This window comes from Coregonus clupeaformis, chromosome 21 (assembly GCF_020615455.1).
Source record: "Coregonus clupeaformis isolate EN_2021a chromosome 21, ASM2061545v1, whole genome shotgun sequence".
NCBI classification, from domain to species: Eukaryota; Metazoa; Chordata; class Actinopteri; order Salmoniformes; family Salmonidae; genus Coregonus; species Coregonus clupeaformis.
The window spans coordinates 50,984,412-51,001,643 of record NC_059212.1 but is presented as its reverse complement, the minus strand read 5'-3'; the positions used below and the strand labels follow the sequence as shown (position 1 = coordinate 51,001,643).

At 41.3% G+C, this 17,232-nt stretch overlaps 2 protein-coding genes across 3 annotated transcripts; both read right to left on the bottom strand.

The window, feature by feature from the left end:
- Window positions 1–6,278: 6,278 nt before the first annotated feature.
- Window positions 6,279–9,538, bottom strand: LOC121535603 (zinc finger and SCAN domain-containing protein 2-like). Of its 2 annotated transcripts, XM_041842828.2 has the most exons (4): window positions 9,205–9,538; window positions 8,980–9,080; window positions 8,708–8,822; window positions 6,279–7,963 (listed from the first exon to the last, which is right to left on the bottom strand). In XM_041842828.2, exons 1-4 carry the CDS (start codon window positions 9,416–9,418, stop codon window positions 6,858–6,860), a joined length of 1,536 nt encoding a protein of 511 aa, XP_041698762.2. In that variant the 5' UTR covers window positions 9,419–9,538; the 3' UTR covers window positions 6,279–6,857. The 2 variants fall into 2 exon arrangements, with proteins under 2 accessions (XP_041698762.2, XP_041698763.2); XM_041842829.2 differs by lacking the exon at window positions 9,205–9,538 and having other exon boundaries at window positions 8,980–9,198.
- A 1,844-nt stretch (window positions 9,539–11,382) lies between these two features.
- LOC121535602 (zinc finger protein 16-like) lies at window positions 11,383–15,027 on the bottom strand. The gene is made up of 4 exons (XM_041842827.2): window positions 14,610–15,027; window positions 14,389–14,489; window positions 13,063–13,177; window positions 11,383–12,839 (listed from the first exon to the last, which is right to left on the bottom strand). The coding sequence occupies exons 1-4, from the start codon at window positions 14,821–14,823 to the stop codon at window positions 11,722–11,724; spliced, it is 1,548 nt and encodes a 515-aa protein (XP_041698761.2). The 5' UTR covers window positions 14,824–15,027; the 3' UTR covers window positions 11,383–11,721.
- Window positions 15,028–17,232: the final 2,205 nt, after the last annotated feature.

Here is a 17,232-nt window from a genome sequence, read left to right as displayed (position 1 = left end):
ATTGAAAGCAGACATGAACCAGGTTTTTCCCGCTATGATTTTGCCTGTGCTTAGCTTCATTCCGTTTATTTTTTATCCTGAAAAACTCCCCAATCCTTAATGATTACAAGCGTACCCATTACATGATGCACCCACCACTTTGCTTGAAAATATTGAGAGTGGTACTCAGTAATGCGTTGTATTGGATTGGCCCCAAACATAACCCTTTGAATTCAGGACAAAAAAGTGTATTGCTTTGCCACATTTTTTACAGTATTACTTTAGTGCCTTGTTGCAAACAGGATTCATGTTTTGGAACATTTTTATTCTGTACAGGCTTCCTTCTTTTCACTGTCAATTAGGTTAGTATTGTGGAGTAAGTACAATGCTGTTGATCCATCCTCAGTTTGATCCTATCACAGCCATTCAACTCTGTAACTATTTTAGTCACCATTGGCCTCGTGGTGAAATCCCTGAGCCGTTTCCTTCCTCTCCGGCAACTGAGTTAGGAAGGACGCCTGTATCTTTGTAGTGGTTGGGTTTATTGATACACCATCCAAAGTGTAATTAATAACTTCACCACTCTCAAAGGGTTAATCACATTTTTACTCATGAATTTATTTAGGCTTGCCATAACAAAGGGGTTGAATACTTATTGACTCAAGACATTTAAGCTTTTCATTTCTTTATTAATTTGTAAACATAAAAAAAAAACATAATTCCATTATGATATTATGGGGTATTGTGTGTAGGCCAGTGACAAAAAATCTCAATTTAATCAATTTTAAATGTAGGCTGTAACACAACAAAATGTGGAAAAAGTCAGGTGGTGTGAATACTTTCTGAAGTTACTGTACACACTCCCCTATATATTTATTTGGACAGTGAACCTAAAACGACAGTATGTCACCCTTTTATTTGAGGATATTTTCATACATACAGTTGAAGTCAGAAGTTTACATACACCTTAGCCAAATACATTTAAACTCACTTTTTCTAAATTCCTGACATTTAATCGTAGTACAAATTCCCTGTTTTAGGTCAGTTAGGATCACCACTTTATTTTAAGAATGTGAAATGTCAGAATAATAGTAGAGAGAATGATTTATTTCAGCTTTTATTTCTTTCATCACATTCCCAGTGGGTCAGAAGTTTACATACACTCAATTAGTATTTGGTAGCATTGCCTTTAAATTGTTTAACTTGGGTCAAACGTTTCGGGTAGCCTTCCACAAGCTTCCCACAATAAGTTGGGTGAATTTTTGCCCATTCCACATGGCAGAGCTGGTGTACCTGAGTCAGGTTTGTAGGCCTCCTTGCTCGCACACGCTTTTTCAGTTCTGCCCACACATTTTCTATAGGATTGAGGTCAGGGCTTTGTGATGGCCACTCAAATATCTTGACTTTGTTGTCCTTAAGCCATTTTGCCACAACTTTGGAAGTATGCTTGGGGTCATTGTCCATTTGGAAGACCCATTTGCGACCAAGCTTTAACTTCCTGACTGATGTCTTGCCATCTATTTTGTGAAGTGCACCAGTCCCTCCTGCAGCAAAGCACCCCCACAGCATGATGCTGCCACCCCCATGCTTCACGGTTGGGATGGTGTTCTTCGGCTTGCAAGCTACCCCCTTTTTCCTCCAAACATAACGAAGGTCATTATGGCCAAACAGTTCTATTTTTGTTTCATCAGACCAGAAAGGTACGATCTTTGTCCCAATGTGCAGTTGCAAACCGTAGTCTGGCTTTTTTATGGCGGTTTTGGAGCAGTGGCTTCTTCCTTGCTGAGCGGCCTTTCAGGTTATGTCAATATAGGACTCGTTTTACTTTTGTACCTGTTTCCTCCAGCATCTTCACAAGGTCCTTTGCGGTTGTTCTGGGATTGATTTGCACTTTTCGCACCAAAGTACATTCATCTCTAGGAGACAGAACGCGTCTCCTTCCTGAGCGGTATGACGGCTGCGTGGTCCCATGGTGTTAATACTTGCGTACTATTGTTTGTACAGATGAACGTGGTACATTCAGGCGTTTGGAAATTGCTCCCAAGGATGAACCAGACTTGTGGCGGTCTACACTTGGCTGATTTCTTTTGGTTTTCCCATGATGTCAAGCAATTTCCAATTGACTAAAATGATGTCAATTAGCCTATCAGAAGCTTCTAAAGCCATGACATCATTTTCTGGAATTTTCCAAGCTGTTTAAAGGCACAGTCAATTTAGTGTATGTAAACATCTGACCCACTGGAATTGTGATACAGTTAATTATATGTTAAATAATCTGTCTGTAAACAATTGTTGGAAAAAGTACTTGTGTCATGCACAAAGTACAGTGGGGAAAAAAAGTATTTAGTCAGCCACCAATTGTGCAAGTTCTCCCACTTAAAAAGATGAGAGAGGCCTGTAATTTTCATCATAGGTACACGTCAACTATGACAGACAAATTGAGAAAACTTTTCTCCAGAAAATCACATTGTAGGATTTTTTATGAATTTATTTGCAAATTATGGTGGAAAATAAGTATTTGGTCACCTACAAACAAGCAAGATTTCTGGCTCTCACAGACCTGTAACTTCTTCTTTAAGAGGCTCCTCTGTCCTCCACTCGTTACCTGTATTAATGGCACCTGTTTGAACTTGTTATCAGTATAAAAGACACCTGTCCACAACCTCAAACAGTCACACTCCAAACTCCACTATGGCCAAGACCAAAGAGCTGTCAAAGGACACCAGAAACAAAATTGTAGACCTGCACCAGGCTGGGAAGACTGAATCTGCAATAGGTAAGCAGCTTGGTTTGAAGAAATCAACTGTGGGAGCAATTATTAGGAAATGGAAGACATACAAGACCACTGATAATCTCCCTCGATCTGGGGCTCCACGCAAGATCTCACCCCGTGGGGTCAAAATGATCACAAGAACGGTGAGCAAAAATCCCAGAACCACACGGGGGGACCTAGTGAATGACCTGCAGAGAGCTGGGACCAAAGTAACAAAGCCTACCATCAGTAACCCACTACGCCGCCAGGGACTCAAATCCTGCAGTGCCAGACATGTCCCCCTGCTTAAGCCAGTACATGTCCAGGCCCGTCTGAAGTTTGCTAGAGTGCATTTGGATGATCCAGAAGAGGATTGGGAGAATGTCATATGGTCAGATGAAACCAAAATATAACTTTTTGGTAAAAACTCAACTCGTCGTGTTTGGAGGACAAAGAATGCTGAGTTGCATCCAAAGAACACCATACCTACTGTGAAGCATGGGGGTGGAAACATCATGCTTTGGGACTGTTTTTCTGCAAAGGGACCAGGACGACTGATCCGTGTAAAGGAAAGAATGAATGGGGTCATGTATCGTGAGATTTTGAGTGAAAACCTCCTTCCATCATCAAGGGCATTGAAGATGAAACGTGGCTGGGTCTTTCAGCATGACAATGATCCCAAACACACCGCCCGGGCAACGAAGGAGTGGCTTCGTAAGAAGCATTTCAAGGTCCTGGAGTGGCCTAGCCAGTCTCCAGATCTCAACCCCATAGAACATCTTTGGAGGGAGTTGAAAGTCCGTGTTGCCCAGCGACAGCCCCAAAACATCACTGCTCTAGAGGAGATCTGCATGGAGGAATGGGCCAAAATACCAGCAACAGTGTGTGAAAACCTTGTGAAGACTTAAAGAAAACGTTTGACCTGTGTCATTGCCAACAAAGGGTATATAACAAAGTATTGAGAAACTTTTGTTATTGACCAAATATTCATTAAAAATCCTACAATGTGATTTTCTGGAGAAAAAAAATCTCATTTTGTCTGTCATAGTTGACGTGTACCTATGATGAAAATTACAGGCCTATCTCATCTTTTTAAGTGGGAGAACTTGCACAATTGGTGGCTGACTAAATACTTTTTTCCCCCACTGTAGATGTCCTAACCGACTTGCCAAAACTTTGGTTTGTTAACAAGATATTTGTGGAGTGGTTGAAAAACAAGTTTTAATGACTCCAACCTAAGTGTATGTAAACCTCCGACTTCAACTGTATGTGTTTTTCCGTTTAGAAATTAATGCAATTTATGCATTTAGTCCCCCCATTTGAAGGTGTCTTAAGTATTTGGACAAATTCACTTATAGTGTATTACATTTATTGAAAAGTTAAGTATTTGGTGCCATATTCCTAGCATGCAATGACTATATCAAGCTTGTGACTCTACAATCTTGTTGGATGCATTTGCAGTTTGTTTTGGTTGTGTTTCGGATTATGTTCGGAGAATAAGAGCACCTCCTCCCAGCTACCCACTGCACTGAGGCTAGGAAACACTGTCACCACCGATACATCTACGACAATCGAGAGCTACCCTTACCCCGCCCACCGTACCTTCTCCGATATGCAATCTGGTTTCCGAGCTGGTCATGGGTGCACCTCAGCCACGCTCAAGGTCCTAAACGATATAATAACCGCGATCGATAAAAGACAGTACTGGGCAGCAGTCTTCATCGACCTGGCCAAGGCTTTTGACTCTGTCAATCACCACATTCTTATTGGCAGACTAAATAGCCTTGGCTTCTCAAATGACTGCCTCGCCTGGTTCACCAACTACTTCTCAGATAGAGTTCAATGTGTCAAATCGGAGGGCCTGTTGTCTGGACCTCTGGCAGTCTCTATGGGGGTGCCACAGGGTTCAATTCTCGGGCCGACTCTATTCTCTGTGTATATCAATGATGTCGCTCTTGCTGCTGGTGACTCTCAGATCCACCTCTACGCAGACGACACCATTTTGTATACATCTGGCCCTTCATTGGACACTGTGTTAACAAACCTCCAAACGAGCTTCAATGCCATACAACACTCCTTCCGTGGCCTCCAACTGCTCTTAAACGCTAGTAAAACTAAATGCATGCTCTTCAATCGAACGCTGCTTGCACCCACCCACCCGACTAGAATCACTACTCTCGGCGGGTCTGACTTAGAATATGTGGACAATTACAAATACATAGGTGTCTGGTTAGACCGTAAACTCTCCTTCCAGACTCACATTAAGCATCTCTAATCCAAAGTTAAATCTAGAATCGGCTTCCTGTTTCGCAACAAAGCCTCCTTCACTCATGCTGCTAAACATGCCCTCGTAAAACTGACTATCCTACCGATCCTTGACTTCGGCGATGTCATTTACAAAATAGCTTCCAACACTCTACTCAGCAAATTGGATGTAGTCTATCACAGTGCCATCCGTTTTGTCACCAAAGCCCCATATACTACCCACCATTGTGACCTGTACGCCCTTGTTGGCTGGCCCTCACTACATATTCATCGCCAAACCCACTGGCTCCAGGTCATCTATAAATCACTTCTAGGCAAATCCCTGCCTTATCTTAGCTCATTGGTCACCATAGCAACACCCACCCGTAGTATGCGTTCCAGCAGGTATATCTCACTGGTCATCCCCAAAGCCAACACCTCCTTTGGCCGCCATTCCTTCCAGTTCTCTGCTGCAAATGACTGGAACGAACTGCAAAACCTCTGAAGCTGGAGACACTTATCTCCCTCACTATCTTTAAGCATCAGATGTCAGAGCAGCTTACTGATCACTGCACCTGTACACAGCCCATCTGTAATTAGTCCACCCAACTACCTCATCCCCATATTGTTATTTATTTTGCTCATTTGCACCCCAGTATCTCTATTTGCACATCATCTTCTGCACATCTATCACTCCAGTGTTAATACTAAATTGTAATTATTTTGCACTATGGCCTATTTATTGCCTTACCTCCATAACTTAATATATTTGCACACACTGTATATAGATTTTCTATTGTGTTATTGACTGTACGTTTTGTTTTTGTTTATTCCATATGTAACTCTGTGTTGTTGTTTTTATCGCACTGCTTTGCTTTATCTTGGCCAGGTTGCAGTTGTAAATGAGAACTTGTTCTCAACTGGCTTACCTGGTTAAATAAAGGTGAAATAAATAAAAATAAAATAAATGTTGTGCCCAATAGAAATGAATGGTAAATAAGAATATAATATGTTTCTGAACAATTCTACATTCATGTGGATGCTACCATGATTACGGATGATCATGAATCAATCGTGAATAATGGTGAGTGAGAAAGTTAGAGGCATAGATATCATATCCCGAAAAAATGTTAGTATGTTTTGGGGGCATGATCTTTGTGCATCTGTAACTTTCTCACTCATCATAATTCACGATTCATTCATGATTATCCGTAATTATGGTAGCATCCACATTAATGTAAAAGTGTTCAGAAACATATTATATTCTTATTTACAGTTAATGTGACTCCAAATTTAGACAATACATGATTTATAATTAATTTATATTCAACAGAATCCGAAACACAACCAAAACAAACCGTAAACGCATATAACAAGTTTGTAGAGTCACATGCTTGATGTAGTCATTGCGTGCTAGAAATATGGGACAAAATGTAATACACTATAAATTAACTTGCGTCCTTCAAATTGGGGGGGGGGGACGACACAACATACATTAAGTGCATTAATTTCTAAACGGTAAAACAGATATGTATGAAAAATATCCTCAAATAAAAGGTGACATTCTGTACTGTCGCCTCATAAAAAACATTTGATCTCAAATCCAGAATGCTGGAGTATAAAACCAAATTAAATATTTTAGCTTCACTGTCCAAATAAATACGTAGGGGAGTGTATTATTGATCTAAAACCACAGAACAAATTTGATTGAATATAACATGTTTTTTATGATTTTTTGGTACAAATACACAATGTTACCAGTTGTAAATCGGTTGTTAAAATAAAAGTGAGGAGCAGACAAGCTTGTGAAAATGTCCCAAAATACCTTCTGTACCACATTTTCACATAAAAAGTGTTACAGAAAAAACAATGCAATTATGAACTATTTGTTCCATCTGGTCTGAGACAACATTAAACTTGTGTGTGGATCCCCAGGGTATGTAGGTACCACATATTGAGACACTGGACTCTCTCCTATGTGAGTTCTCTGATGTGACATCATTTTGGAGCGTTGGGTGAAGCATTTCCCACACTGTGTGCACTCGTACGGTTTCTCCCCACTGTGGACCAGAGCATGTCTGATCAGGTTGCACTGCTTGGTGAAACTCCTGCCACACTGTTCGCAGGTGTACGGTTTCTCTCCGGTGTGACTCCGGATGTGTTCTTTGAGCTGCCAGAAACGTTGGAAGCGCTTCCCACAGAAGGTGCAGCTGAAACGCCTCTCGGTGGTGCCACCCGACCTCCACTGAGTCCTCATTCTTTTCACCATGTTAAAACTACTGTGACTCAGGCTGTATCCAGAGAAGGTGGAGGTGGTGGCCATGTTTGACTCTGTCGTGCACTCACTCAATCTCACCGTTGCTTCTGAAGAAGCCCTGTATTGATGCTGCCTTGGCTGTATAGCTAAAATATTTCCATCATTATTTGAGTTTAGCCTCTCACTACTCTCTCCCTCTGGCATCTGTTGTCTAGTCTCATCAGCCAATGTCCTGACATGTCTTTTCAAGTGTGCTGCTGCACTGAACATGTTAGCATGTGGTTTCACTATAGAATAGTGAAGTGATGGCCCTACATCATGAGATGGGAAAATTGAGATATTCTGAGAGTACTCTTCTGTTGCATGAAAGGAGAAATCTGGGTGGCCATCAGGGTCAGTGTCTCTGCCTGGATCCACAGAGGTCCACAGCTGCCCATCAGTCTCATCCATAACAAACTGGTCAGGTCCTGCCAGGGCCGTGGTCTGATCCAGCTCCTCCTCTTTCTCATTCTTCACCATCACTAGCTCTAGTGAGTCCTTGTCTGGCTGGTGCTGCTCTGTGCTGAACACCTCTGTAGACCCGAGCCGGGGTGTGCCTGGTTCCTCTGGATGATCAGAATTGGGGTAATGTTCCACTGAGTCTTCGGGAGATTTGTTGGGTTGTGTGATAAAGTCCTCATCACAGTGCCCGTGGTCAAAGGATGGTGGTTTCCCAGGCTTGGAACCAGACTCTAAAGATTTGGGGATAAACATAAAATAAACATTACAAAATACCTTTAAAATGGACACTTTGGGATTTTGTCAATTATGTCCTTTAACTACTTCCCCAGAGTCAGATGAACTTGTTGATACAATTTGTATGTATCTGTGTCCAGTATGAAGGAAGTTAGAGGTAGTTTCGCGAGACAATGCTAACTAGCGTTAGTGCAATGACTGAAAGTCTATGGTTATCTACTACTGTTGCTTGCTAGAAGATACCCATAGACTTCCAGTCATTGCGCTAATGCTAGTTAGCATTGGCTCGCAAAACTACTTCTAACTTCCTTCATACTGGACAGAGACAAAAAAATGGTATCAACGAGTTCAACTGACTCTGGGGAAGTAGAAAAAAGGCCTCATTGACAAAATCCCAAAGTATCCCTTTAACAGTTGCATACCATGTCTGCTTTAGGATTGACTGTGTCTGTACGTTGGCTCCATAGGCTAACATAAAACACCCAACACCAATGTAGCCATTTGGAACGTGCATACCACCACACCCACACAGTCTTCCATAGACAGAGCAGTACCCCTTCCATTCCTTACTAGTTTTGTGTGTATTGGGTATATGTTGTGAAATTGTTAGATATTACTTGTTAGATATTACTGCACTGTCGGAGCTAGAAGCACAAGCATTTCACTACACCCGCTATAACATCTGCTAAACACGTGTATGTGAAAATAAAATTATTTGATTTGTTTTGATTTGCACCCACCCTCTCCAGTGACCCTGAGCTCTTCCTGAGGGTCAGCCTTCCACACGTCCTCTGCTGTCTCCTCATCTTTGATCAGTATGGGTTCAGTCTTCACTCCCTGCTCCACATCGGTAGGCTGTAACAGGGGTCTGAGGTTATTACTCTGGAAACACAGCATATCTAACCGTTTTCATACTCATGAATCACACAAAAGCGGTAAATTCTCCTGTTACAATAACAGAAATGATTCAATAGGTCAGTTCTCTGTAATTGTAAAAGGTGATGCATCACACCTGGGGTTGGAAGTCCTCTTCAACAGCCATCTCTCTGTCTCTCCGCTGTGAGCTACTCCTCTGCTTGTTCAAAACAATCTTGACTGGATATGAAGATCTCTCTGATGCCATGGGGTAAAAAAATTGAAAATAATTGTATTCAGTCAAATATTAGAGCTATATTTCACACATTTGGGTTTTGAATATGCAATGCATTCAATTGACTATGAATAACACATCAACTACCCTTTCTCCTGACTCGTTTATGTGTCTTCTTCAGCTCGCTCTCCATCATTTGACACTTCCTTTTCAGTACATCAATATCTCGCTGGCTATGGGTAATTTCCAAACGTATAACTGCACAGCTATCATCTACACGTTGGTTTATTTCTGCTACAGCTGCTTTAGCTAATACCTCCATAATAGATAACAACTGCGCCTGAAAATTGCTGCTGGCCATCTTGTCCAGCCCAAATTACAGATTTGTACTCTCAATTTCCAAGCTAATGTGCACTAAACAATCCGTAGATGTTCATAAATGGCAACAATGTCTGAATTGGAGATGCGTGCACAATTGCAATCGCACTTCCGTTCAACTCGTGACGTAAGTATTTATTACCGTAAATATGAGACTACAACATGCCTTCATATTGCTGGAATTATCACTGGCAAGACAAATACAGTACCAGGGTCTATTCTAGTCTGCATGTAGGGTAGACATATCTATTGAATAATAAAATCATTTTTACTATCTGAATAATGAATTCAGACCATAAAACGTATTCTGTTTTAGTCAATTGTTATTGCTACATGAAGGGGAGAGTGCAGTGCAATGCAGTGGCTCACATGCATGGTTTTTAATGCATAAAAGGCTATATATGCATAATGCATGTTGCACTGTGGTAAAACGTAAAATGCAAAAACACGTTCTTCAACCATTCATAAAAACTCATGGTTTATATATGATCAGATATTGTCATCGACACAACCTAATGAAACCATTTAGAAAATGTGGTATGGTATTTATTAAATGATAGAAAAAGGTTTATAACTTGTTAGACACACAGCTGGGGAACAAAGATGATAAACTAGTTTAATGTAAACTTCATTTAATAATACTGTATATTTCAAGTAACTATTGCATTATTCATGCATTATAGCGGAGGTTATTCTCTTAGGGATTATAAGGCACATGCATATACTCCCCTATTTATTATTTTGGACAATGAAGCTAAAACTTTTAATTTGGCTCTATACTCCAGCATTTTGGATTTGAGATCAAATACTTTATATCAGGGGACAGTACAGAATGTCACCTTTTATTTGAGGATATTTAATGCATATCTGTTTATGCACGTCATATATCTAGTCACCCCATTTAGAATAATAATTTTGGGGGTGATTATATTTGTCTCACAAGTGTGTAATGAAAATGTATTTCTTGCATATCCCATCTGCCCGAGACACCCGCAGGGAGTGGGGTCACAGGCAGGGTCTCCATTGTACAGCGCCCCTGGAGCAATTTGGATTAAATGCCTTGCTCAAAGGCACAAGGGCGAAAGATGTTTCACCTTGTCGGCTCCTTTATTCGAACCAGCAACCTGCGGTTACTGGCCTAATGCTCTAATCTCGAGGCTGCCTGCTGCCCCCATTTGAAGGTGTCATAAGTATTTTGGACAAATTCACTTAGTTTATTTAATTTAGTCAAAAGTTTAGTATTTGGTCACATATTCCTACCAAGCAATGACAACATCAAGCTTGTGACTATACAAACTTGTTGGTTTCATTTGCAGTTTGTTTTGGTTGTTTCGGATGATGTTGTGGCCAATATAAATTAATGGTAAATAATATATTGTGTCGGAGTCACTTATTGTAAATTAGAACATTATTAAGAATAAGAATATAATCTACATTAATGTGGATGCTACCATGATTACGGATAATCCTGAATGAATCGTGGATAATGATGAGTGAGAAAGTTACAGATGCACAAAGATCATGCCCCCAAAACATGCTAACCTCTCACCACTACCAATAACATGGGAGGTTAGCATCTTTTGGGTGGCATGATATTTATGCCTCTAACTTTCTCACTCATCATTATCTATGATTAATCCATGATTATCCGTAATAGTGGTAGCATTCACATTAATGTAAAAGGGTTCAGAAACATATTCTATTCTTATTTACAATAAAAGTGACTCCAAAATGACACAATACATTATTTACCATTACTTTCTACTGGGCACAACATAATCCGAAACACAACCAAAACAAACTGCAAATGCATCCAACAAGTTTGTAGTCACAAGCTTGATGTAGCGATTGTGTGCTAAGAATATGGGACCAAATACTAAACGATTGACAAAATGTAATACATCATATGGGAATTTGTCCAAATACTTATGCCACCTTATAATGTGGGGGACTAGATACATACAGTGCTTTCATTTCTAAACGGTAAAACATATGTATGAAAATACCCTCAAATAAAAGATGACATTCAGTACATTCAGTCGCCTCATATATAACATTGTATCTCAAATCCAAAATCCTAGAGTATAGAGCCAAATTAAAAGTTTTAGCTTCACTGTCCAAATAAATACGTAGGGGAGTATATCAGTAGAGGTATTAGATACAAAAAGTAAGCACATCAGATAGTGTAGAAGATAGCAAGTAATGTTGATTCAGCTACATTTTCACATTGAAAGTGTTTTCAAAACGTAATGCAATTATGAACTATTTGTTCTATCTGTTCTGAGACTACATTAAACTTGTGTGTGGATCCCCAGGGTATGCGGGTACCACATATTGAGACACTGGACTCTCTCCTATGTGAGTTCTCTGATGTGACGTCATGTTGGAGCGCTGGGTGAAGCATTTCCCACACTGTGTGCACTCATAGGGCTTCTCCCCACTGTGGACCACAGCATGTCTGATCAGGTTGCACTGCTTGGTGAAACTCCTGCCACACTGTTCGCAGGTGTACGGTTTCTCTCCAGTGTGACTCCGGAGGTGTTCTTTGAGCTGCCAGAAACGTGGGAAGCTCTTCCCACAGAAAGTGCAGCTGAAACGCCTCTCGGTGGTGCCGCCCGACCTCCACTGAGTCCTCATTCTCTTCACCATGTTAAAACTACTGCGACTCAGGCTGTATCCAGAGAAGGTGGAGGTGGTGGCCATGTTTGACCCTGTCATGCATTCACTCAATCTCACTGTTGATTCTGAAGCCCCGTATTGATGCTGCCTTGGCTGTAGAGCTGAACTATTTCCTTCATTATTTGAGTTCAGCCTCTCACTGCTCTCTCCCTCTGGCATCTGTTGTCTAGTCTCATCAGCCAATGTCCTGACATCTCTTGTCATGTGTTTTTCTGCACTGAACATATTAGCATGTGGTTTCCATATAGAAGAGTGAAGCGATGGCCCTACATCATCTGTCATAGTAGGAACGGATGGCAGCCCACTATGAGATGGGAAAATTGAGATATTCTGAGAGTACTCTTCTGTGGCATGAAAGGAGAAATCTGGGTGACCATCAGGGTCAGTGTCTCTGCCTGGATCCACAGAGGTCGACAGCTGCCCATCAGTCTCATCCATGACAAACTGGTCAGGTCCTGCCAGGGCCATGGTCTGATCCAGCTCCTCCTCTTTCTCATTCTTCACCTTCACTAGGTCTAGTGAGTCTTTGTCCTCGTCCTGCCGGTGCTGCTCTGTGCTGAACACTTCTGTAGACACAAGCCAGGGTGTTCCTGGTTCCTCTGGACGATTAGAAATGGGGTAATGTTCCACTGAGTCTTCGGGAGATATATTGGGTTGTGTGATGAACTCCTCATCACAGTGCTGTTGCTCAAAGGATGGTGGTTTCCCAGGCTTGGAACCAGACTCTAAAGATTTGGGGATAAACATAAAATAAACATTACAAAAGACCCTTAACAGTTGGAAAACATGACTGCTTTAGAACTGACTGTGTGTGTACGTGTGCTCCATATGCCAGAACATAAAACACCCAACACCAATGTAGCAATTTGGAACGTGCATACCACCACACCCCACCCCCCACAGTCTTCCATAGACAGACAGAGCAGTACCCCTTATGGTCACACCCACCCTCTCCAGTGACCCTGAGCTCTTCCTGAGGGTCAGTCTTCCACACGTCCTCTGCTGTCTCCTCATCTTTGATCAGTATGGGTTCAGTCTCCACTCTCTGCTCCACATCTGTAGGCTGTAACAGGGGACTGAGGTTATTACTCTGGACACACCATATATTTATTTGTATTACCTTTATTTAACCAGGAAAAGCCCATTGAGACACAGTCTTTGAACAATTTACACTGAACATTTCACAAAAACTGGAAGAACTGTGCAGATGTAAAGTTTGGTAACAGAATTACGGTAAAATTTTCCCTAGTTTGCCACATTTTTAAAATATCTGCTCCGAATTAAGATTCAAAGATGTCTGCAGAAGGAATGGGGTGTCAGCTATGACACCTTGAGTAAAAAAAAAAAAGTGGTTATTGAACTACAGTAGATTAAGTGGATTTACATCCGGTAATGGAATTACATCATGGGTCCCTGATCTGTACTATACAGAAATGAATAATTATGGATATGAATATCATTCTCTTCATGGTGATGTATCCTGAATAGGTACACAAAGGTAGAAATATGCAATATCCTTGTTTTGCAATGGTGTAAAAAGTACCCAATTATCGTACTTGAGTAAAAGTAAAGATACCTTAATAGAAAATGACTCAAGTAAATGTGAAAGCCACCAAGTAAAATCCTACTTGAGTAAACGTGTAAAAGTATTTGGTTTTAAATTTACTTAAGTATCAAAAGTAAAAGTATAATTAATTTCAAATTCCTTATCTTACGCAAACCAGACGGCACTATTTTCTTGTTTTTTTAATTTATGGATAGCTAGGGGCATGCTCCAACACTGAATTAGACCATTCCTGTCCTGCTAAGCATTCAAAATGTAACGAGTACTTTTGGGTGTCAGGGAAAATGTATGGAGTAAAAAGTACATAATTTTCTTTAGGAATGTAGTGAAGTAAAAGTTGTCAAAAATATAAATAGTAAAGTAAAGTACAGATACCCAAAAAAAACTACTTAAGTAGTACTTTCAAGTATTTTTACTTAAGTACTTTACACCACTGTTGTTTTGTATATTTGGGTATTATTCTACACACTGGCTATTATTGTAATGAGCTCCGCCCCCAAACACCACCACATTTGGTTGGTCCAGACCTGACCAAATCTGAAACAATCGTAGACATCTATGTTTCACAAGTTTGGGCATCACAGTACAGTTCCAAAACCGTACCTCAAGCGATGCATAGTAATGTAGCGTCCCCTGTACAGAAGACGCCTTCGTCCAATGATTGTTATGTGTAATGGAATGGAACTGCGAGTCATGATCAAGGGCTACACCTGGGGTTGAGAGTCCTCTTCAACAGCATTCTCTCCGTCTCTCCACTGTGAGCTACTTCTCTGCTTATTCACAACGATCTTGACTGGATATGAAGATCTCTCTGATGCCATGGAATAAAATAAAAAAATAGGAAAATATTCAGTCAAATATTAGGGCTATTCAGACATTTGGGTTTTGCATATACAATCAATTTACCATGAATAACGGATAAATCAACTACCTTTTCTCTTGACTCGTCCTCGTGTCTTCTTCAGCTCGCTCTCCATCATTTGACACTTCCTTTTCAGTATATCAATATCTCGCTGGCTTTGGGTCATTTCCAAGCGTATAACTGCACAGCTATCATCTACACGTTTGTTTATTTCTGCTACAGCTGCTTTAGCTAATACCTCCATAATGGATACCAACTGTGCCTGAAAATTGCAGCTGGCCATTTTGTTAAGATCCAAATTACAGATGTGTATTCTCTGTGTGAAGTAAGTTGTATACAATTTCCAAGCTAATGTGCGATAAACAACCCGTAGATGTTGATAAATGGCAACAATGTGGGAAATGCGTGCGCAATTGCATTTCTTGGTCGGCTTCTTCTTCTTCTTCTATGGTATTATGGCGGTCCGCAAACATACGTTAGATGTGCATGCCGCTGTGTTGTTATGCGTTAATAACATGAAGACTACGTTACCCAGCAGGCTATGCGAGGGGGGTGGGGGGGATTGTAGTATGGCTACACAGGGAGATTGCTAGCTAAAGTATCAGTTTATTAAAAGTGGTTCAACCTACGCCCCGGTTTGTCATTATTCAAAGGAACAAACATAACAGCCGCCACCTACTGTGTGGGGTGAAAACTGGGGAACTTTAACGCAGAAAAAACATGGGGAAATAGGGAAAGGGTGAAAAATATATGTCTACCCCAATCCCTTTAGGCGCTACTTCGACCTCCTTCACCTTCACAGGGCACTCTTGAAACTCGGGCACGTGGTTCCCACCACAAATGCAGCACGGTGTATCCATCCAATGACTCCTTCACAACATATTTATATATGATCAAATATTGTCATCTACACAACCTAATGAAACCATTCTGAAAATGTGGTATGGTATTTATTAAAGGACAGAAAAAGGTATATACACACTGAACAAAAATATAAATGCAACACACAAGAATTTCAAAGATTTTACTGAGTTACAGTTCATATAAGGAAATCACAAATCAGTCAATTGAAATAAATTCATTAGGCCCTAACCTATGGATTTCACATGACTGGGAATACAGATATGCATCTGTTGGTCACAGATACCTTTAAAAAAGGTAGGGGCGTGGATCAGAAAACCAGTCAGTATCTGGTGTGACCACCATTTGCCTCATGCAGCACAACACATCTCCATTGCATAGAGTTGATCAGGCGGTTGATTGTGTCCTGTGGAATGTTGTCCCACTCCTCTTCAATGACTGTGCAAAGTTGCTGAATATTGGCAGGAACTGGAACACGCTGTCCTACACGTGGATCCAAAGCATCCCAAACATGCTCAATTGGTGACATGTCTGGTTAGTATGCAGGCCATGGAAGAACTGGGACATTTTCAGATTCCAGGAATTGTGTACAGATCCTTGCAACATGGGGCCGTGCATTATCATGCTGAAACATGAGGTGATGGCTGCAGATGAATGGCACGACAATGGGCCTCAGGATCTCGTCACGGTATTTCTGTGCATTCGAATTGCCATTGATAAAATGCAACTGTGTTCGTTGTCCGTAGCTTATACCTACACATACCAGAATCCCACCACCACCATGGGGCACTCTGTTCACTCCAAAACGACACAAGTTTATTATTTGGTCCCATATTCCTACCATGCAATGACTACTCTACAAACTTGGATACATTTGCAGTTTATTTGGTTGTGTTTCAGATTATGTTGTGTATGGTAAATAATGTATTAATACACTAAGTACTTATGACACTTTCAAATGGGGGGACTAGATACATAAAGTGCATTCATTTCTAAACAGTAAAACAGATATGTATGAAAATACCCTCAAATTGACATTCAGTTCTGTCGCATCATAAAACTTTTGATCTCAAATCCAAAATGCTGGAGTGTCCAAATACATACATAGGGGAGTGTATCAGCAGAGTTGGCAAACTCACACTCACCATTTATGACACCATTGTCTCGCCATCCCCCCACACACGCAACCTTGGCATCATCCTGGACTCCACACTCCTTCGACCACCACATCCGACACTGTCAAATCCTCATTCTTCCACCTCCACAATATTGCCAAAGTCAGGTCCTTTCTCTCCCTTCCTTTCGCTGAAACCCTCATCCACACATTCATCACCTCCCGTGTCGACTACTGCAACTTACTACTCTCCGGCATCAACGCAAGCCTCCCTATATAAGCTCCAAATGGTTCAGAACTCTGCAGCCCGACTCTTTAACCACACTAAGTCCTCGCAACACATGCCCCCTGTCCTCCATGAACTCCACTGGCTCCCTGTCTCCCAACTTATTAACTACAAGATCCTCCTTCTGACCTACAAAGCCCTTCACCACCTTGCCCGCTCTCCGACCTTCTTCTCCCCTACCAACCCACACGCTCACGTTCCATCACAGCAGGCCACCTTGCCGTTCCCAAGTCCAAGCTCCAGATCTTCGGCGACAGGGCCTTCTCCAGGGTTGCACCAAGGCTCTAGAACTCCCTCCCACCAGCCATCTGTGACTGAGAACATCACCATCTTTCAGTCCCTCCTAAAGTCCCACCTCTTCAGCATAGCGTACTCCTTGTGACACTTTTGAATGCGAGTCAAGAGAAATAAAGGTATGAGTTTTTTCGCTC